The 20963-nt window shown below is 33.2% G+C and overlaps 3 protein-coding genes across 5 annotated transcripts; 2 read left to right on the top strand and 1 right to left on the bottom strand.

The window, feature by feature from the left end:
* Positions 1–1856: 1856 nt before the first annotated feature.
* LOC25493260 (ycf20-like protein) lies at positions 1857–3787 on the top strand. The gene is made up of 3 exons (XM_013601719.3): positions 1857–2017; positions 2200–2419; positions 2949–3787. The coding sequence occupies exons 2-3, from the start codon at positions 2259–2261 to the stop codon at positions 3391–3393; spliced, it is 606 nt and encodes a 201-aa protein (XP_013457173.1). The 5' UTR covers positions 1857–2017; positions 2200–2258; the 3' UTR covers positions 3394–3787.
* Positions 3788–5010: 1223 nt separating this feature from the next.
* On the top strand, positions 5011–9403 carry LOC11426138 (guanosine nucleotide diphosphate dissociation inhibitor At5g09550). The gene is made up of 13 exons (XM_003608380.3): positions 5011–5315; positions 5551–5613; positions 5719–5802; positions 6163–6270; positions 6406–6578; positions 6965–7076; positions 7748–7828; positions 7904–7966; positions 8158–8259; positions 8407–8531; positions 8618–8828; positions 8921–8995; positions 9169–9403. The coding sequence occupies exons 1-13, from the start codon at positions 5229–5231 to the stop codon at positions 9220–9222; spliced, it is 1338 nt and encodes a 445-aa protein (XP_003608428.1). The 5' UTR covers positions 5011–5228; the 3' UTR covers positions 9223–9403.
* Positions 9404–10943: 1540 nt separating this feature from the next.
* LOC11426137 (MADS-box protein AGL24) lies at positions 10944–20963 on the bottom strand. Of its 3 annotated transcripts, none has more exons than XM_024781174.2 (10): positions 20807–20945; positions 20625–20680; positions 20124–20318; positions 14028–14112; positions 13793–13857; positions 13594–13693; positions 13422–13463; positions 11569–11610; positions 11370–11476; positions 10944–11203 (listed from the first exon to the last, which is right to left on the bottom strand). In XM_024781174.2, the coding sequence occupies exons 3-10, from the start codon at positions 20303–20305 to the stop codon at positions 11185–11187; spliced, it is 642 nt and encodes a 213-aa protein (XP_024636942.1). In that variant the 5' UTR covers positions 20306–20318; positions 20625–20680; positions 20807–20945; the 3' UTR covers positions 10944–11184. The 3 variants fall into 3 exon arrangements, with proteins under 3 accessions (XP_024636942.1, XP_024636943.1, XP_003608427.1); XM_024781175.2 differs by having other exon boundaries at positions 20609–20680; XM_003608379.4 differs by lacking the exon at positions 20625–20680 and having other exon boundaries at positions 20807–20963.

Genomic DNA, 20963 nt, shown 5'->3' on the forward strand with positions numbered 1-20963 from the left:
CAATAGACCCGCAGGGACACTCGAAACAAAACCAATCGGTTCTATTACTAGAGAAGTTAGTCGAATGTACTTAAGAGACAAGATTTTACCGGCCGTCAAAGAAAAAGTGCCACCAGAACTTGCATCGGAAACAATTTACATTCAACAAGATAATGCACCGTGTCATATTTCTGTTGATGACGAAGAATTTCAAGCAGCGGCTTCTGAAGGTGGATTTGACATCCGTTTGATTAATCCGCCACCTAATTCTCCTGATTTAAATGTATTGGATTTGGGATTTTTTGCAGCCATTCAAGCATTACAACAAAAGAAAGTGACAAGGACGGTTGATGAACTTATTCAAGCAGTGCAAACTTCGTTTGATGAATTTTCTAGTGTGGATTCAAACAAAATATTTCTTACACTTCAGTCGTGCATGATTGAAATCATGAAGGTTAAAGGGTCCAATAAATACAAGACTCCTCATATGAAGAAAGATGTCATGCTTAGACAAGCTACACTACCCACTACACTAAATTGCGATCAAGAATTGGTTGCTGAAATTAGTGAACTCTTGCAGGGTATGGAGTGAATGACTTGTGGAGTTCAAGAATTATTCATGTCACGTAACCATTTTTGTGTTTTATGCATTGTACGTGGCGTATTTTATTCTCATATCTCGTAGCTATCTTTTGTGTTTTATGCATTGTGTACGTCAAGTATTTTATTCCATAGAAAGCAATTTTGTTTTTGGTGATAGAAACTTCTTTATATTATTTTATGAAAGGCAAAAAAAAAAAAGGAAATATTAAAGTAACCGATTGGCATAAGCTAGTACATGGATAAAGACAAAAAAGAGTACTTCACGTTGCTTCTCCAAATTGTTAACATAAGCTAGTACATTAGGGGATAAAGACAAAAAATAAAAGCAGCAGCAAAAGTTGTAGTTTTTCACTTGTTCTTATCATTGTCGAACAAAATCATGGAAACCCAGCTATATAAATCTTCAGCATATCATGAACCCATTTCTTTAACTTTTCATTTTTCTGAACCTCATCCTTTTCATGGTTTGCCAACTCCTCTTCAATCTCATTTTCAACATTCACGTTGGGCATTTTGTTTAGATCTAAATCAAGTTCAGCTTCAGCAGCACCTTCAACTGGATTAAGAACTTCATTAACATCATCAGTTTCAGCAGCACCTTCACTTTCATTAGGAATTTCGTTAAGATCAAAGTTGTGTTTGAAGCTTCTTTCTCCACCTTCAACATGATGGTGAGAATTCACTTCACCCTCAACATTTTGAATCTGTTCAACCTCCCCATCTTTCTCTAGCGAGTCTTCAACAATTCGATTCAGCAGATCCTCAGAATCTGAGTCAATTCCCAAACTAAAAGATGGTGCTTTTATAGCCATTTTCTTGAAAGCCATTTTCTTGAATTATGCAGAAGAATAGAAGGAACACTAAGTTTCTCTCTGAACAGCCTTTTTATAATAAGTGGAAGAAAACATTGGTTTGGGCTTCGTGGAGTTACTATAGAGGGAGAGGAGTATAGAGAGCCGTTTCAGTTTTTCAATACATTCATTAAAACCTGGTTTGGAGAATTGCATTCGCGTGGAAAACTGTGATGGAAATTGGAGTATTAAACTAAGGGCATTTTTGGTATATTAGCCTTAAATATGATGAAAAAAGTCAATTTTACTTATATTTTGTCACAAGTAAGATAGTTGAATTTTGCTTATATTTCGATACGGAGGGAGTACTCCGATATAAATTAATCAATCTCAATAAGAAAAGCAGAAATATTTATACTCAATGGATTTATTTTTTATTTTTTACAGAAAATGTAAATATTAACGATTTCCATAAAAAAAAATACCCGACCCAATCTGAGCGGTTGGAAGTAGAATGGGGTTGACCCGAATAGACAATAGCATCAAAAGCGATACAATTCAAGTCTGTAGGCTATGGTCCTCTTCCTCTCTCTCCGTTTCCGGCAACAGGTTGTCACAAATCCTCTTCTCAACAACACAGATAGGTAACATTCTTTCACTTCTTTAGTTTACGCAACTGGGTTTCTCTTACAACATTATATAGCTATATCCAATTAAAACCTATAAATTAGTTTTTTCTTCTTCTTCCATGACCTTTACTAATCTAATAGTTTGCAATTTTAGTCATGTTGATTTTTATGCTTTTATATACTTGGAACTTATGCAGATTAGGAGCCTGAGAACACTAAACAATTCTGAGAATTTCACAATTACTGTTCAGAATACATGGCTTGTCAAATGGGATCTATGAATCTGCCGTCGAAATTATCAATTACAGAGAATGAAGGCTCCAAAAGATCATTTATCCACAGCTGTTGTTGTCAGCCACGTTTTAGTGCTTTAACTCCAAATGTTGGCATGAAGCCTTTGCCTTTTTTACAAAGCCGGTAATTGAACTTTATCATTTTGTTATATAATCATTATATGTGTTATATATCCTTATATATTGATAATAATTGATTGCTTGAGATGTAGATGGTACAACTAGAAGCTCTGTTAAAAGAGTTGGTCAGAGCCTCAGATAAAAGATAGTTTAATAATTAGAAGTAGAGGATTATTTGGAAAGAACTACAAGCAGTTAAAATGATTTAGAATTGAAAGGCGTCGGTTATTATTGTATATAATACTTTCTTATAGTAGAAACTTTCTTATCAAGTTACAAAAATGGATATTATGCATTCTTCCCACTACAGTATAATATCTTTTTGTTGCTCGACCTAAAGCTTATATTTTCTCCTTTTATATCCCACAGAAAACTTTTCTGTTATATGATGATAACTACTAGAAACATGGATGTCACATGTCCAATTGATTGAATTTTCTGGTTGGTTCTTACCCTATTAGTGAGGGCGAAAGTTGTCTTTTCCAATCCTTGCAATGCCAATTGTTTTAATGTTTAACAATACCTTGATTCAGTTTCCTGAGAAGAAGACCTGGGTGGACAGTAGCTTTTGCGTTGAACACAGATGGATTGTCTGGTAATGGTGAGCAACAAAGCCTAAATGATTCTGGTTCCAGTTTAGGTGGCACTCGATTGGGTAGGATACTAAGTGCAGGTGGCAGACAACTTCTAGATAAGCTGAATTCAGCTAGAAAGAACTTCCCTACGAAAGTATTCCTGCTACTTTTGGGTTTCTACACGGCAAATGCACTAGCCACAATCCTTGGTCAAACCGGTGACTGGGATGTTCTGGTTGCTGGTGTTGTTGTGGCTGCAATTGAGGGTATTGGTATGCTAATATATAAAAAGCCACCTACTACCAGGACCGGGAGGTTGCAGTCTTTTCTTGTGATGGTGAACTACTGGAAAGCGGGCATATGTTTGGGCCTATTTGTAGACGCTTTCAAGCTAGGCAGCTAAGGTCCAGAAGCATGTCTCTCTTGCTCTCTTCAATTTATTCGTCTTCCAGAAAACCATGGTAATTCATAAGTGCTAAGTTACTTTTTCTTCCAATGCTACCTTAGTTCTATTAGTAATGGTGCACATGTAATTGTTATACATGAATATCATTGTTTAATGAGGCATTGTGCACAGTGTGCCGTTGCACGTGCTTCTATGAAGTAGAAACTGTTGTATTCTTGACTCAATCTGAATTCATTCGGTTGTGCGTTGAATGCACTTCTGTGAAGTAGAAACTGTTGTATCTTTTACTCAATCGGAATTAATTCGGTTGTGTGTTGAATGCACTTCTGTGAAGTTGAAACTGTTGTATTCTTGACTCAACCTGAATTCATTCGGCTGTACGTCTGCTTCAGGAATCCCATTGCACAATCAATTATATATTATATATATACTCAAGATTCATAATTTAATATTGATTTTTACATAAATAAACAAAATGAATTTAATATTGAATACTACATAAAAACCAAATATATTCTCTAAATCAAAAATACTTTTCAAAACTGTTGTGAAAAGAAACTGAATGAGAACACCAGAGAAACCGTGAGAATACTTGTAGGCTGGTGGTCATTAAGGTTTACCAATTCAATGACAATTTCCCTAGTCCGAGCTTTTATTTGACAGTGACAATTAATTTCTATAAAAGATTAAGTCTGCCATTGATGTGAAGAGCAACTTGATTATCATGGTAGATTTTCACCTTAGGCATCATCAAATTTCAACTCGCTAAGTAATTATTTCTTCTCCTTAAAAAAAAAGTAATTATTTCTTCTATATAAGCTCACAAGTAATTTGATGACTACAAGGAGATGGTTTTTCACGTCATTGGTTCTAGTTATCTTATGTTATTTGAATTGAACATAAAAAAATAGAAATACGGTATGTGATACCGTATATATTTACCTTTAGTTTTTTCTTACTTTTTTTTTTATCTTTTACAAACAATTTGGTATTTTAAAAATACACAAAAATTAAAGAATGTGGTATTTGGCATAAAATACAATATTTATTGGCACATGCAAAACAATTTTTTTTTGGAGTCTAGTGGCAAGAATCACATACACTAAGTGTGGAGAAGATGAGTAATAGCAAATTCGAACTCATGTTCTAGTACATTACATAGCAAACTTATCCAAGATAACTTTGAAATACATGTAATGTATATAAGAATAGTATCTAATAATTAATTTTTTTTTTTGACTCAATTAATTTTTTAGATAACACGAAATTTGATACAAATAGGTGTTATGAATCTCGATATTTAAGAAAAAGGGACATGAAAAAAGTTTTTTAAACTAATATTTATTCAAAAATGGAAAATATTAATGTAAATTTATCCTTCTTTTTTAAAAAAATTAAATGTTGATAATGTCTGTGACTTTATGTTATATCAGTGAGTCAAAAAGAAAAAGACTAATATTAGTACTTCTATGGTACTCTCATAAAAAAATGTGTTTTTTGCCACAATATTATTGTCTTTTGAATAAAAACATACTAATAACTTTGGTTCTCTATTAATATGAGAACCATAAAAGATGAGAGAAAAAAAATGGTCCTTAAAAAGTGTAAAACGTGTAAGCATTGTAAGATAAGTTATCTTGAGGAGGAGAGCGTTAGTCTCGTTAGTTTGGCGCTAAAAACATGCTCAGCTTCAAATCTCTCTCACACAAACTAAAACATAATAAACACAAGCCTTCCTTATTCTTCTCATCACTCACTCTTCAAATTATATCTATCTCTCTGCATTTCATTTCATTCTCTCTTGCTTATTATTCTTTGAATCTCAATCTACCATGGATGAAGAATATGATGTAATCGTCCTAGGCACTGGCCTCAAGGAATGCATCCTTAGTGGTCTTCTCTCTGTTGATGGCCTCAAAGTAATTCATTCATTCTCTCACTCTTTATAATTTATTTGATTGTGTCTTTTTCTTTTATACAATTATGTACTCAAATGTATTATAGATTGTCATATAAGTTGTTTTTTTCTCTTATACAATTATTTGATAGTGATCAAATGTAACTACATGTCAGCATCATATCGGTGTTAGAGAAGCTTAGAAGAAAACTAAAATTTAGTTATGTTGTTGCCTTTGACAATTCTTGGTAAATCAGGTGTTGCACATGGATCAAAATGACTACTATGGAGGGGCTTCCACATCTCTTAATCTTACACAGGTCACTCTCCTCTTATGCAGATTTTCAATAGACGCACGTAAAGTATATATGTTTTGTTTCATGGTAGTTCTCTTTTCATATCAAAGCTCATTTTCTGTTGTATAGCTATTTAAGCGATATAGGGGAGATGACAAGCCACCAGAGGAATTGGGCTCTAGCCGAGAATACAATGTTGACATGATACCGAAGGTAACTTTTCTCATATTTCACGACCTTTAGATCAACAGAAAATTTGATGTTAGAATTTGTATTTGTTTTTTAATTTGCTGATAAAGCATCGAAACATTAATATTTATCGGTCCTTACTTGTATGTTAGCATTTGTAGACAAGGTTCTGTTTCTTTCTATTTGAGCATACAGCTATTTTGTAAAACAATTTATAATGTGAAAAAACTATGCAATTTGATAAGGTTCTCTTTCATGCATTATATAGCTTTTAATTATGCTTTTTTCTTGGATTCTCCATAATTTGGACTGTATTTTTTTCATATATGCTTTTTATTAACATTTTTTTACGGTGAACCCAATTTTCCATCTGTTTTATGGTAGTTTATGATGGCCAATGGAGCTTTGGTTCGTGTGCTCATCCACACCGATGTTACAAAGTATCTGAACTTTAAGGCTGTAGACGGAAGCTTTGTGTATAACAAGGGAAAGGTATCTACCATTTTTTTTTTTACTTTCTTGAGTTCTTCATAATTGCCACTTTTCTAAATTACAAACTTTACATTCCATGAAACCTCTTGCATATTGAGGAAAATCTTATGACATAATATCTTTGTTCATTTTCAGATTTACAAAGTTCCAGCAACAGATGTTGAGGCACTGAAGTCACCTTTAATGGGTCTGTTTGAGAAGCGCCGGGCTCGGAAGTTCTTCATTTATGTCCAAGATTATGAAGCAAACGATCCCAAGTCTCACGAAGGACTTGATTTGAACCAAGTTACAGCAAGACAGCTGATTTCGTACATATCTGCTTCCTTTCCTTTTCTTTTTCTTCGTCTTATTTCTTGATTTTACATCCCTTTAAATCTAAGTTCAATTTGTTATCTTTAAAAATAATACTTTCCTCACTTGATATGAGTATAAGCACAATTCAAATCACAATAAATGAAAAAAATATTACCACATCAGATTTTTATTTCATAAACTATAACATTTTGACAGTGTAGTTTACCATCACTAAAGCATTGCGAAGATAAGTTTTATTTTACATCTCCAGTGATTCAGTGAACTATTTTTCCAGTTAGTAAGTTGCATATCATCTACTAAACCAGCAGTCATTCTAACCCAATTCATTACTTTGATTCAATCTACTTTTGTACATTCTTAACGATTTTTCCAAATGCAGGAAATATGGATTGGAAGATGATACAGTTGACTTTATTGGTCATGCCTTAGCACTTCATCTTGATGACAGTTACTTGGATAAGCCAGCTAAGGATTTTGTCGACAGAGTTAAGGTACTGATTTGCAAATTTTCTTTATATGCTTTTGTAGAGTGATATGGTGTGAAGGACTCTTGCAGCGGTTTATCATATACCGGTTGACTTAGAACTCAAAAATAAGTACTAATATATGAAAAATTCTGTAGAGATGCATAGATGACATCATAGAATCACTCACTAATCCTGATTTTTGTTTCTACATCATGCATCTGAAAGATATACTAAACACTGTGAAGGATATACATAATTGTTTCATGAAAGTATAATGATTTATATTCCTTAATGACTCAAAGATCCTAGAAGTTACATGGCTTTTATTTTGTAGTCTTAGCAACCAACTTACCACGGCAGGATGTGTCAAACATTTTCTATGTCAAAACATGCAGTACATTTTATCGTCTTAACAACTAAACATAGAAGCATGTCTTAAAAGGCCACAATAAAGTATTACTGATTTGTGCCAGAAGCTAAATCCTTAAATCAAAGTACAGATAAACACCTTTGATAAAGGGAAAACTAGACAATAATCTAAAGTTTTTTACCATTGTTAGAATTTAGCATCAATAGTGTTTCTTTCGATACCACTATCATTATGCTGTTTTTGAAATCATGACCATATAGTCATTTGGCATATGTTGTTTTCTCAGATAAATTTATACGCATGTAATGCTGTTTGTTTTGTATAGACTTATGCAGAATCCCTCGCACGCTTTCAAGGAGGTTCACCTTACATATATCCACTATATGGACTGGGAGAGTTGCCTCAGGTTTTTCATATCTATATTTCCTTTTAAATTTAATATAATTGTGAAACTAACTTCGATACTTTTGATTACTGGAAGGCATTTGCACGGTTGAGTGCTGTGTATGGTGGAACTTACATGCTGAATAAGCCAGAATGCAAGGTAAGTTTGTGATGATACTTCTATATTCAGAAAAACCAGTTGAATTACTTTGAGCTGTGTTAGGAAGCTTGTTTCTTGTATCAAGATAATTACATTGAATTTTTCTGTTTCAATTTTATGTATGTGTGTATGGTACTCTTACTCTCCTTTTCTATGTATTTCTCCTCACATTTTAGTATTCTGGTACATAGGTAGAGTTTGACGGAGATGGGAAAGCCATCGGTGTGACTTCAGATGGAGAAACAGCAAAATGCAAGAAAGTCGTGTGCGATCCATCATATCTGCCTGACAAGGTATATCTGCCAGATTACCAAGGGTTGTCAGTTTCTCGTTTAAAGACTTTTATTTAATTATTGGAAATGTTAATTTGCAACTTTGCATAAATGTCTGACTATGACTATGTGTGATCTTTACCTCACACTATTTAATCAATCCAACAGGTTCAAAACGTTGGAAAAGTTGCGCGTGCTATATGCATTATGAGCCATCCTATTCCAGACACTAACGACTCTCACTCGGCCCAAGTCATTCTGCCACAGAAGCAACTTGGTCGTAAATCAGACATGTAAGTTTGCTTTCAACTTCTAAGCTGCTTTCATATTCTTAATTCCACAAAAGCTAACCGGTTTGTGATTTCCATGGTTATTGCAGGTATCTTTTCTGCTGCTCTTATGCTCACAATGTAGCTCCCAAAGGAAAATATATTGCTTTTGTTACCACAGAAGCTGAGACTGACCAACCTCAGGTGGAACTGAAGCCTGGAATCGATCTCCTTGGACCAGTCGATGAGATATTCTATGACATCTATGACAGATTTGAACCTACCAATGATCATGCTACCGATGGTTGTTTCATCTCCACAGTAAGTATTAAGAAGAATCTCCGACAACAATGTATAATGAAATTGTTTACCTTATTTTTCTCTTTGACTAACCTAAAATTAAATCCTTGTAGAGCTATGATCCCACAACACACTTTGAAACCACAGTGAAAGATGTGGTTCAGATGTACAGTAAGATCACTGGAAAGGTATGTAGTTGAACTCATTATATGTCTAGTTGAAACACTTTCAAATATACTTTGGTTTAGAAAATGATAGACTTCTAAAACAAGACTAGTGTTTCATTTGTTTTTTAATCCCTTTGTGAATATTATCTTTTATTTTCATATGGATTTATTTTTGTTTTATTTTTTCATTTCAGGTTCTTGATCTTTCTGTTGACCTGAGTGCTGCAAGTGCTGCAGCTGAAGAATAAGATTTCTTGCAATTTCTCAAGTATTAGAAAGAAAGCAAATCACCTTCATTTTTGTTCCATTTGTCCGTGGTTAGATGAATTAATAGGAAGATAAAACAATATATTCATTGTTCCTTCTGTTTAATTGGTTTTTTTCTCCCATAAGTGATTGCGTTAGTTTGTAGTTTTTGCAATTCACAAATTGTTTTTAATTAAACAAATGTGTTTAAGTTACTATTTAATAAATACATACTTTAGTGAGTAAAGAGAAATACATATTGTGTATTGTAGTGTATATAATACTCTCACACACAGACAAACAAACTAACATATATTATACATGTTTGGTTTAGATATGAATTTAGTCCCTCTTTTGTTTTAATCCACATAAATTTTCTTGTTTGGATTCAACCCTTGCAAAAGCTCATATGAAGTGATTTTATCGAGCCAAGTATGATCTTGGAGACAAAAAACATTAAATTTATACATACCAAATGTAACCAACAAAATTTACATGGACTAAAACAAAAAACACTAAAATTGCAAAGACTAATATCATGTTTAATCCTATATATTATTTTTGGGAAATAATTGTGGATGAGTTGCACCACATATATTATTGATCAAATATATAAATATATTAAAATAAAAATAAAAATGTCATGTCAAACTTTGACAAGAAAAAATGTCAAACTATAGAATACTTCCACTTAAGCACGGGTACTCCAAACATGATGAAGTATCCGTATCGGATACGCGCCAGTACCGGATACACATGTGATACTTGCATTGCACATATCAAACCGTACCCATTTTTACTTGGTTGATTTGCCCTAGTGGATGCAGCAAAAACATACACACAGTTGAAAAATAACCAAAATTATTTTGCTTTTTTATTGTATTTTAATTCCCTCTCTTGTTTTTGATAAAAGTAATAGAGGAGGTGGACAAAAAAATAAATCTCTGAAGCAACATGATGATAGAAGTATAGTTAAATACATGATTAAAATACGAATAATATTATATGGTATTTTATTGTATTTGATTTTTCTCTACACATCTTTGTAGGGCAAAAGTGGTAGTAAATCACTTGGAAAATCTTTTTTTAATGTTTTATATCAACGTACCCGTATCCGTACCGGATACCGTACCCATACCTATGCATCATAGGATTCTTCTGATATGAATCTAAAAGAAATGTTTTAAAGGTGGACTCTTGCGATTTTTAGTAAAATACCAATCATGTCCCTTTTTTAATTTACAAAGCTAACAATTTTACAATGAAGGACCATATTAAAAATACCCCGACATATATTAAAAATTGTTTCAATTTTTAATCACCTAAATCTTATTTAATCTATCATAAACATTTTCAAGTGTCAATTTTTTTTTATTATATTTGATGTTCTCTCTCTTCCCCTCCCTTTATTAATATACTAGCATCAAGATGATGCATAGCCAGGTTGCATATTTTCTAGCTAACTTGGGAAGTGGTTAAAATTTGAGTGTGAAAACTTTCTATTGACGGTTCTATTTTTTATTTTAGACATGGTCCCTTTCATTCATTAAAACATAACATAGTGGCATGGTATGATCATGATGTGTTTTGGGTATTAGTAGATTTTTTTTAAAGATTATTTTGGGGTATATTGAAGTTCCGAATAGAAGAAGAAAATCATAATGTACGATTATAAACCATACACATTCCATATAGTATACATTCTCTAAAAAAAAACAAAATATAGTATATACATCAACTTTGGCATATATGTAATGTAAACACTTGCTGTGAATTAATTTGCAAAAGAAAATAGAACAAATTGTGCATTGAAGTACAATTCTACAACCAAGGCCTCATTTTCCTTAACTATATCAACTACTTTACATTACTTTTGTTTAAACAGCAAGTAACAATACTGAATTTAATAGGTTGATCATCGAAACTGTTGTCTCCTTCTCACAGTCCTCTGAATCAAATTTTATTTATTTAAGAAATGGTAACCTGCAGGACACAGAGAGACGAACTCAAATGAAGTAGTTTTTATAATACCTCTTAACAAATAGAAAGTTCAATTCAAAATTTCTATTAAAGAATTCCTTAATCAATCCCCCTAACACTGGTTAGCAAGACCCAACACTATATGATAGTTAAAAGAAACTAAACTAACCCCAACTTGAGAGAAGTGTCACTGCCATCGTCTTCAAGAGAAAAAGACGAACCACTGATAACAGTTTCCAATGATTGTTGCCATCGTACATTTATAAGGTCTGGTACCTAAAATTCACATGTATTCCATATATTACTATGCTGCTGCGAATTAATCGACCCATATAGAGGCAAATACACAAGAGTTTGAAAAAGTTTACCACATGTTTCAATCTTCGGTTTTCTTCCATCAGTTCCACTTCCTGCGTGGTAAATATAATCAAACACATTGTAGCGAGAGAGTTTAGGTTCAACAATCATAAAAACATTGAATGATAATTAACCGTGTCAAATAAAATTGAATGATAACTGAAAAACCAAAAATAGCTAACTGAAATTTAATCTAAACCGAATTTTTATATTCTACACTTCAATTTATTGGGGAGTCCAGTGGAGTGCTACAAGCTAGTGATTAAGGACCACCAATAGAGTAAGACCCTGCTGCATCTTCGCCCGAAATCTCAAGGTATTTAGGAATATGGATCGCCACTATTTTATATCTAACATTGAACTCGTTTACGGTCGATTAGACTCACATACGTACCAATAATCTCTCCTTTATTTGTAAACATTTCACATCACTATACTTGATCCAAACACAATAATCTCACTCCCGCTCCGTATACCAATCATGTTAGTTTAAACAACATGGGAAAATTAAGAAACAAAATCACTACAAAAAAGATAACATAGAAAACTCCAAACTAAAAAATAAATAAATAAACAAGATCGTTGTCTGAACAAAAGAATAACATTGTTAAAAAATTTATAACACATAGACTTCTCTCATACACTATGTCTTGTACTCTTGAACTCTCCAAAACAAATATGTGAACTACACCTAACCATACTTTGAGAAAATAGTACTCCCTCTGTCCTTAATAGATGACCCATTTGAAAATATACAATTTTGACCTAACTTACTTTGACTATATTTTTCTACTAATATACAAAGATAAATAATATCATATAAGATGTCGTTAGAGTCGTCTCGATGAGTATTTTCAAAATATCAAATTTTCATAATTTTTTTCTATTATATTATTCAAGATATTTAAGCTCAAAATTATGCATTGGTATGCGTAATAGGGTCAACTGTGTCATGTATTATGGGACGGAGGAAGTATAAGAGAGCAAAAAATAAAATCAAATACAAGTTTAAAGTGCTTGTCATTGGTGCATTTTGTAAAGAACTTCAGTCACTCCCTCTTCCTTTATCATAGTAGGCAATGTGAGACTTGTTCTATAGTGTTTCATTGCAATCAACTCAAATACTCCACCTCAATGAAAATGATATTGTTGTCTATAGTTCAAAAGAACTATCATACGACAGCAAAAATAGTTTACTTCACTTGGAGTTCAAGCACTCTAGGAAGATGTTGAAAATTATACTGAAAAATTATGGTGCAACTTTCATGTTAACTTTCTCATTAAATTCTTTAACCATCGATATAATCTCACATCGCACTTTACATAAAATTTGTCTTTGTCAAACCTCCCACACTTGAAGTTGACATAGCAGTTGTAGCCATATTGTAAATTGTGCACCATTTAGTCTCAGGAAATAAAAGGTGAGTTACAATGGAAACAATTAAGTATCGAGTCTTTCATAGTCACAACTTTTCCAGAACACCACTTTCACATATCGACCCTTCTTTTCTGATGTGAAAGATCAGACAATATTGTGTTTATATATAGTTTGGATATGGTGTTGTTTTTCTTAATACTTTTTTGCTCTCTTCTTTATATTATCATGAAATTATATCTCTACACCCACTGCTTCTTGCATTTCTCCTCCTTATTAGGGCAAATTGCGTCCACTTAACCAAAAAATTTATGTTCAAATAACATGAAATTGTTATCATTAATGAAATGCCTCAACTTTTTATCTAAAAAATTTGCTCTCTCTCGATCGCATATCAAACATGAAACTCTTTAGACCGGAACTTTATAAATTATAACAACAAAGATGTGATTTTTAAAACGTATGAGAGGTTTTTGGTTTAGCATTTACCTTTCTCTTAAGGGTGTCGATGTCTCGCATAAACATTTCATCCTGAAACATATCAGTATATCCTATATGTCAGAAGCATGGATGAATGGATACATTTCCACACAACCAAATGAGAAGATTTCAGTATTGCATGTTAATTAAGATTAGTGCACGATTAATCTTGGGAACAAACCTTTATTTTGGAAACACTAGACAAACTTCTTTTAAGAAGCACCTCTAGTTTCTGGAGTTCTTGTACTGTCAATTCTTGCAGATCTTCTCCGTTCAATTGCCTGTGTTGAAGGTGGAATTGCTAAGTCTATGATTCATATAATTAATTAACATTTGTATATCTATGCACCTAATTTGGACTAAAAGTATTAGCACTGTACCTCAGTTCACGAGATTTATCTTCTAATTTCTTTCGCAGTGTATCGCGATTTGAGTCACTCTCAACCTGTAAATAAAGGTCCAAAAAAGTTGCATTCCTTTTTGTGGTTACCAAATTAATGTCAACCACAATCATGCAGTATAACTAGTATATATGTGCTAAAATTCCAGAATCAAAAGGGTTTTTCATCAACTAATTCATGCAAATTACAATAAAGTTGAAGTTATATAGTTTACCTGAAGCTGATCATCAGTAGATGGATAGTCCAATAATCTATGATTTGCTGAATATCCATTACGCCTTTCAATTACTTGTTGCATACTGAAAACAAGCAATGATGCTCATGAAATTCAGAACTAATGTACTACTATTTAGGTTTTAATTATGGAAATGAATATTCCATTCCCATTTCAATTCAATGCCTCATAAAATCTCAGCCAAAATAGAGTGAAAATTCAGAAACACCTCTCATTATATTAAGTTAGATTTGAATTTTCATGTACCTAAAGTCTCAGTCAAAATCGTAAGGTTCTTCCTAGACACCTCTCATTATAGAATTCAATAAGAATATTTATCGATGCACAACATATACCATAGTATAACATGAAGTCCTAGCTCAACTGGCAAAATGCCGAAATTGTTAGGCCGGATGTCATGATCGGGGTTCGAACCCCGGTACCTCCACTTGTGTGTGTGAGTTTATAATGGCTTTGCCATTTCGTCTATCTACCTAAAAAAAAAAAATTTGAATGACTAATAAACTAAATCAATTATAACATAATAAATGATTTTCAAAAAAAGAACTAGTTGCATTTTTTAAATTTAAATGATTTAAGTAAGGAAAATGCTATTTTGTACGGATGTTTTCCCTAAGAATTTTCACGAACGCGTGTTATTAATCTATATCCACGTACTTCAGTTTAGGATTAAATTAAATATAAATAAAAACCAATAATAGGAATGAAACCCGTTGTCACCGCTCCCACCGCAATTGTTTCTCCTTTTCCGGTAATTCACTCTCGGATTGTAATTCACTCTCATTGGATGTTTTTCCTAAGAATTTTCAACAAGATATTCCAGAACAAATTACAAATGGTCCTCACTTCAGCTAAAAAGCAAGTTCATTATCGTTCGTTTGTCCATATACTCCAACACAATGGTCTTGCACTCCTTGCTTACGATTCCAGATGCTCCAATTGCATGATTTATCATGGTAATTACAATCTACATGGTCATAGAAACAAGCTGGCCAAAAGCATCAATCAATCTTTAAATTGTACTGCATATGATAGTTAGAGTATAACATGTTAAAATTGAAAACGGTTTGAAAAATAATTGAAAGGAAGAACTTCTTAAGCATGGGTACTCCAAAATAAACTCTCAATATAAACATTGCTTGGATTTTCGTATTCATGATCTTGTGCCTTTGTTGAACAGACTCTCTGTCTCATTATATTTACCATCACGTGCCTGTGTTCCTCCTTATACCATCACAACTGCCATTGATCTAGAGAAGGTGAATGTTTGAAGGTGATAAGGGCATTAGAGAACATGGAAAGAAGAGGAAGGTAGGTGTGTTTTTCATTTCGAAACAGCTGCAGAAGGAAGAGAAACGGTAGGTGGGTGTGGGTTAAGCAATTCTATCATTTTTTTATATTATATTTATCTAGTATTATTATTTAAATAAATTGCAAAAACCAAGTCTGCAACGCATGGAAAACTAACATTTAGTAATATCTTGGATCAAAATCTGAAAAGTTACATTAAACGTAACAAAAAAAAATATAGCTAATGGACATGTGCCTAATGACTGGCGCAAAGAATTCTTTGTGGGATGCCAACATTATCCCTCTTTGAATTCGGTTGCTTTCTCTTACCAAGAAAATTTGTCTTCCGCGCTTGAAAAGGAAATGAAAGGAACTAGTCAAACCATTGAACCCAGGGTCACTGGTTTTAGGGTTGTCATTATCACTTCACTTGTCCCAGTGTTGCTGGTCAGCAAGAATGGAGTTCCATTTGGTAGGTTTCATATACAAATTATTTGCAAAGGTCTTGGTGATTAGGTTGGATTTGGTCATGAATAATCTCATATCTGTAAACCAGTTTATGTTCATCACAGGCAACTTTCAAAGAGGCTACGGTGATGAGTGAAATCATTGACTTGGAAAAAAATTATATGTGAGAATGCTTATTTTTAAGGTTGACTTTGAGAAAGTGTACGATTTGGTTAGTTTGGGTTTCTTGGATTATATTCTACAAAAGTTTGGTTTGTATGAGTGGTGGAGAGGTGGATTCGAGCATGTGTGTTATTTGGGATTTTTCGGTCATGGTTAATGGGTTCCCACCCCCATTAGGTTAATATTCAAAAAGAACTCAACTAAGCTGATCCTCAAGCTCCATTTTTTTAAGAAGACTCAAGCTCCATTCTTATTTTTGTTGTTGGTAGAATTTGAGATTATGTGGGAAACTCATGCCTTGTTGTTTTCCGTTCTTCATTGTGTGGGTGATACTCTCTTTAGAGGCAAACCAATGTACAAAATATGTGGATGATGAAGACAACTCTATAGTGTTTTGAATGTAGAAAATATTATTACAAGGGTTAATGTTGTTGAGCCCTTTTTTTAGGATGGTAGAGCGTTTTCTACATTTTAAGGTAGGTTATGTTCCTTTTAGATATTTAGGTATCCTGGTTGGAGCTAACCCGCTGAGCAATAACTATGTTAGATTTCGAGGGAGGATAGTTCTACCTTATTTTGATTTGAATAATATCTTTGTTTTCTATCTCTAATATATGAAGATGACTTTTCAAGTCTGAAAGATTATTTCTCAGCTTCAAAGACACTTTCTTAGGGGGAGGATTAGAAGGGAGGAATATGATTTCATGGGTTCGACCGTTTAATGTGTGTAAGAAGAAACATGAAAAAGGGCTTGTTGTGAGGGATTTGCAAATTGTTAATGCGGGCTTCTTGGGAAGAGGAGGTTGAGGGATCTTAATGAGGACATGAATCTGTGGAGGGAGGTCTTTGGTTTTAACTTTTCCCCATCTAGGGATGTCGTGACTGATCTACGTGGCCAAGGGATGTCTTATTGATATAATTTAACACGTATTCAACTTCTTATTGATTCCACTAAAGGTTTGTGAAAGTGGTCGAAAATGGTTGTAGACTTCTTTTTGGAATTATATTAAAGTGATGGAAGTAGTTTTGATTCAATGTTTTGTGAAGTTTTATTTGGTCTCAAACCAGCCAGATTGGATGGTGAGAAAAATGGGTCATTGAATAGGTGATATGTTGCATTGAAGTCTCAGTTAGAAGAAAGACCTCTTTTGGGAGAATGAGTTAATCATTCACTTAGCTACTCTTCTTATGAGTGTTCGATTGTCACATTTCATTGATGGTTGAACTTGGTTTCACCATTCTAGTGGTCAATGCTCAGTTTAGTCTACTTACATAATCTTGTATGCCGGACTTGCCGAGAGTTGGCAACCTATAGTAGAAGAGCTGCAAATTATGGCAATGGTCTGGAAGAGTTCAGAACCTTCCAAAGGTAACTACTTTCTCTTGAAAACTACTTCTAGACATTGTTCCCACGTGTAAAAATATTATTCAGTATAGGTTTGTTGATGATGTTAGTGTCTCTTGTTGTGTGTTTTGTGGTACATCACAAGAGTCAACACATCATCTTTCGTAGCTTGTGATTTCCCCTTTTGAGTGTGCTATACGATTCTTAGGTGGTTGGGTTAGGAGTTGGTTATGCCTCCATATCTTCTTTATTTATTCTCGATAATATAGTCCTTTAGGACAGGTTGTTGTCATAAACAAGCTTTGACATCATGTGTGTGATCGGTTTTGAAGTCGAAAAATAAGGTTATCTTGTCCTAACAATTAGTTGATAAATTTCTATTTTTCTCTTGTAAGTGGTTTTTGGTAAATCCTTATGTATGTACTTTCTATTTGTGGGTTGTAGAACATTCCTTGTGTTTGAGTCGTTAGCGTTCCTTTTAGGCTGTGTTGTATTGGTCTTTTGGTATTTTAATTTTGTAATATTTTACTTTTTGAAAATTTTCAGCTCGCCTTTAATTGTGCCTACTTCCCTTGTTTCGTTCGTTGGGTGGTCTTGTGGTTTAGGGTTTTTCTATATTATTTTATTTGTGTGTGTTGTTGTTATTGGTTTAATAGTTGGTTGTTGTGTTGACTTTAGCTAAGTTTTGGAATGAGTTCGAGTAACCCTAGTACTCAATTTATTATTATTTATTTTGTTTTATAAATAATTCAATATATTGTCATAAAAATTAATTATTTACTCTATTTATCTATATATTTGTTTGAATGGCAAATAGATATATTATATATAAGAAAATGAGAATGGATATACATGGTTTGAGGAACACCAAAGGTGATTAAAAAGAAAAAGAAGTAGCCTCACTAGAAAACTAGAAAACACCACTAGAAAAGCTAAAACAACAACACCAAACTAAAACAAAAACCTCAATCCCTCCTAGTGCCCAAAACCAAAGGCATAATGGAACAAGTCTACTCCACTAGAGATATAAGACATAGAAAATCAAGAAACAGACTAAAAAAACCTCATTCAAAGGCAACCGAATATGCCCCCCAAACAACGTGACTACCAACTTCAACTGAGAACTAGTACCACCACCCACTCATAATGAGAACATGGTGCACCAGGTTATCTTTAGAAAACCAATATCATGAAGACAAATGGATTTTATGACCTAATTCCTCCATAACGTGCATCTAATAGAAAACAAAAGATCATTACGGTATGTCCAAATAGACCACACAACAATATGTCAGATCAACAAAAAACCTCACCTAATCTTATCTCCTTGAGGTAACCCCAAGAATCTCTCAAAAAGACCAACCAAATTCCTAGAGAAAACTCACTCCCATCCTAACCATTTATGAATCTCATACCAAACCTTAGAGGCCACCCCACACAAAACAAATAGGTGGTTAGCTAACTCAGTAGAAACCCCACAAAGAGCACAAACATAACTAGCAGGATCAGTGATAACCCTACACATTAGCAAATTAGCTCTAGTTGGGATCCTACCCAACAAAAGTTGCCAAGAGAATACCTGAATTTTAGAAGGAGCCCAGTTCTTCCAAACCCGCGCCATCAAATGGGATAACTTGAGAATACTCATATGCAAATCGAACTGAGTACACCCCATACGAAGAGAGATCCTAGGACCAAGAAACAACACCTTATGACAACGACCTACCATCCAAAATAACCAATAACTCAACCACTAAATCCTGCTCCTAAACGAACAACATATGTCTCCACCTAAGATTCCATTCCCCACACCTTCAACCCAAGAACTGAGGTCAAATACAACCTAGGAAACCTCACCCTAAGTAGAACATCCCTTACCCAAACATCATTGTTAATTTAGGTTAATATTGTATTGATTGTTAAAAAAAATCATTGATAGAGTTTGAAAATATAAAAAGCAAAATAATAAAAATAATATGACCATTGCTTGTTAAGAATACTTTCTCTTTTTTAATTTTGAGTTATTGGTTATATCTATAAAAATATGTTGGGTCATGAGAAGAGTCTCAAATTCTAAAACTTCAAGTGAGACTTTGCTTACTCCATGTGAATATTGTGAAAGAACCAAAAACATTCAAGATAGACTTTAAAGAGGGGCACACTCTCAAGTCTCAAGCTAATATCACTAGATCAACACAAGTGGGTTCAAATTTTAAGATATTGAATATATAAGTTAATTTATTCACTTGTATAAATTATTCAACACGTTTATTCATATTAATTTGTGACTTCTTAATCGTTGCTGACACAACAACAAAACATTAACAACACTTTATTTTCTTCATTTTAAAACATTTATTTAATAAGGATAAATATAATACAATAATCCTTAGAACAACTCCTATGAATGTATCTAAGAAGGTTCCATAGGAGAATGAATCTATTCCTTAGAGCATCTCGTATGCGGTAACATTGAGGTAACAAATTGTTTCATGCAATTAAAAAATATAAGTGTGGACTAATTAAGAGTTGCATAATTATTATCAATGGAGTAAAATAATTAGTATAAGTTTTGTAAGTATGATGTAACATTGTTGAGACTTTTTGATAGTAATATATGAAACTCAAAGCTTAGGTAATTTATAAACTCGTAAGTCATAAATCATCTTAATCATTAATCATAAATATGGCAAAGCAATATCTCTCTCTCTCTCCCTCGTTCATATTCAAGGGAGAAAATATAAGAAGCATGTACACTATTAAACATACATGCCTGATTATATAGGAAGATAATTATGTTGGAATAATACCTTGAACTAGCATACTCAAAGAGCTTACTAGTTGCAGAAAAAACCATAAGAGCAATGTCTGCATCACAAAGGGTTGAAAGCTCCTGAGCTTTCTTGAAAAGCCCTTTCCTCCTCTTAGAGAAAGTCACTTGCCTCGAACTGATATTGTCGATTTTCTTGATCTGTATCTTCTTTCTAGTCATAATATTCCCCTCTCTACATATATATGTCAAAACATCAATCAACCCATATTTACACATAAAAAAATATATATATATTATATAGATCCTAGTGGCCTGGATTCAATAATATTGATCAATATGAAAATCAGGATGAAAAAATTGTGCTGTACAAAAAAAAAAAGAATGAAAAAAATGTATAGAGAGGGAGCTCCTGTGAGGGAGAAAGATTCGTTCTAAAAGAGGCATTTGAAAAAAATAAGACTAACACTAAAACTTCGTAAAAAAATGTGCACATAAGAGTAACTAATTAATTTTTATCAGTACCTTAAACTGCACTCACCTCGAAATTTAGGTTATTTTGTTTACATGAAGATAGAAAGCAAAAAAAACATCTGACTGATATACACATAAATGGAAAGTAGAAGGTGAGAGAGAAATACTAAAAAAAGAAACCAGTTAATTTCATTTGATAGAATAAAATAACAAAACAAGATAGGATAATAAAGTAAAAGCGGAACTTACAAGAGCAAACGGAACAGTTCTTGCTGCGATGGGTTGATTGGAAGGCAACGTTGTTGCCAGTTCATTCAGATTCAGAAATAATAAAATTGATGTGAGGGTAAGGTTATTCCCTTTTCTTTTCTAATATGGATCATCTTCTTAACTCACTCTCTTTTTT

Source organism: Medicago truncatula, chromosome 4 (assembly GCF_003473485.1).
Source record: "Medicago truncatula cultivar Jemalong A17 chromosome 4, MtrunA17r5.0-ANR, whole genome shotgun sequence".
Classification (NCBI taxonomy): domain Eukaryota; kingdom Viridiplantae; phylum Streptophyta; class Magnoliopsida; order Fabales; family Fabaceae; genus Medicago; species Medicago truncatula.

Excerpts from the sequence above, each read along its gene's own strand:
- LOC25493260 (XM_013601719.3), top strand. The coding sequence starts at position 2,259 with ATGGCTTGTCAAATGGGATCTATGAATCTGCCGTCGAAATTATCAATT. Across the intron at positions 2,420-2,948 it reads TTGCCTTTTTTACAAAGCCG|TTTCCTGAGAAGAAGACCTG; the intron begins GTAATTGAACTT and ends ACCTTGATTCAG.
- LOC11426138 (XM_003608380.3), top strand. The coding sequence starts at position 5,229 with ATGGATGAAGAATATGATGTAATCGTCCTAGGCACTGGCCTCAAGGAA. Across the intron at positions 5,803-6,162 it reads ATGTTGACATGATACCGAAG|TTTATGATGGCCAATGGAGC; the intron begins GTAACTTTTCTC and ends GTTTTATGGTAG. Across the intron at positions 8,532-8,617 it reads CTTGGTCGTAAATCAGACAT|GTATCTTTTCTGCTGCTCTT; the intron begins GTAAGTTTGCTT and ends TGGTTATTGCAG.
- LOC11426137 (XM_003608379.4), bottom strand. The coding sequence starts at position 20,871 with ATGAACTGGCAACAACGTTGCCTTCCAATCAACCCATCGCAGCAAGAA. Across the intron at positions 13,694-13,792 it reads GATAAATCTCGTGAACTGAG|GCAATTGAACGGAGAAGATC; the intron begins GTACAGTGCTAA and ends CCTTCAACACAG. Across the intron at positions 11,477-11,568 it reads ACCGAAGATTGAAACATGTG|GTACCAGACCTTATAAATGT; the intron begins GTAAACTTTTTC and ends TGTGAATTTTAG.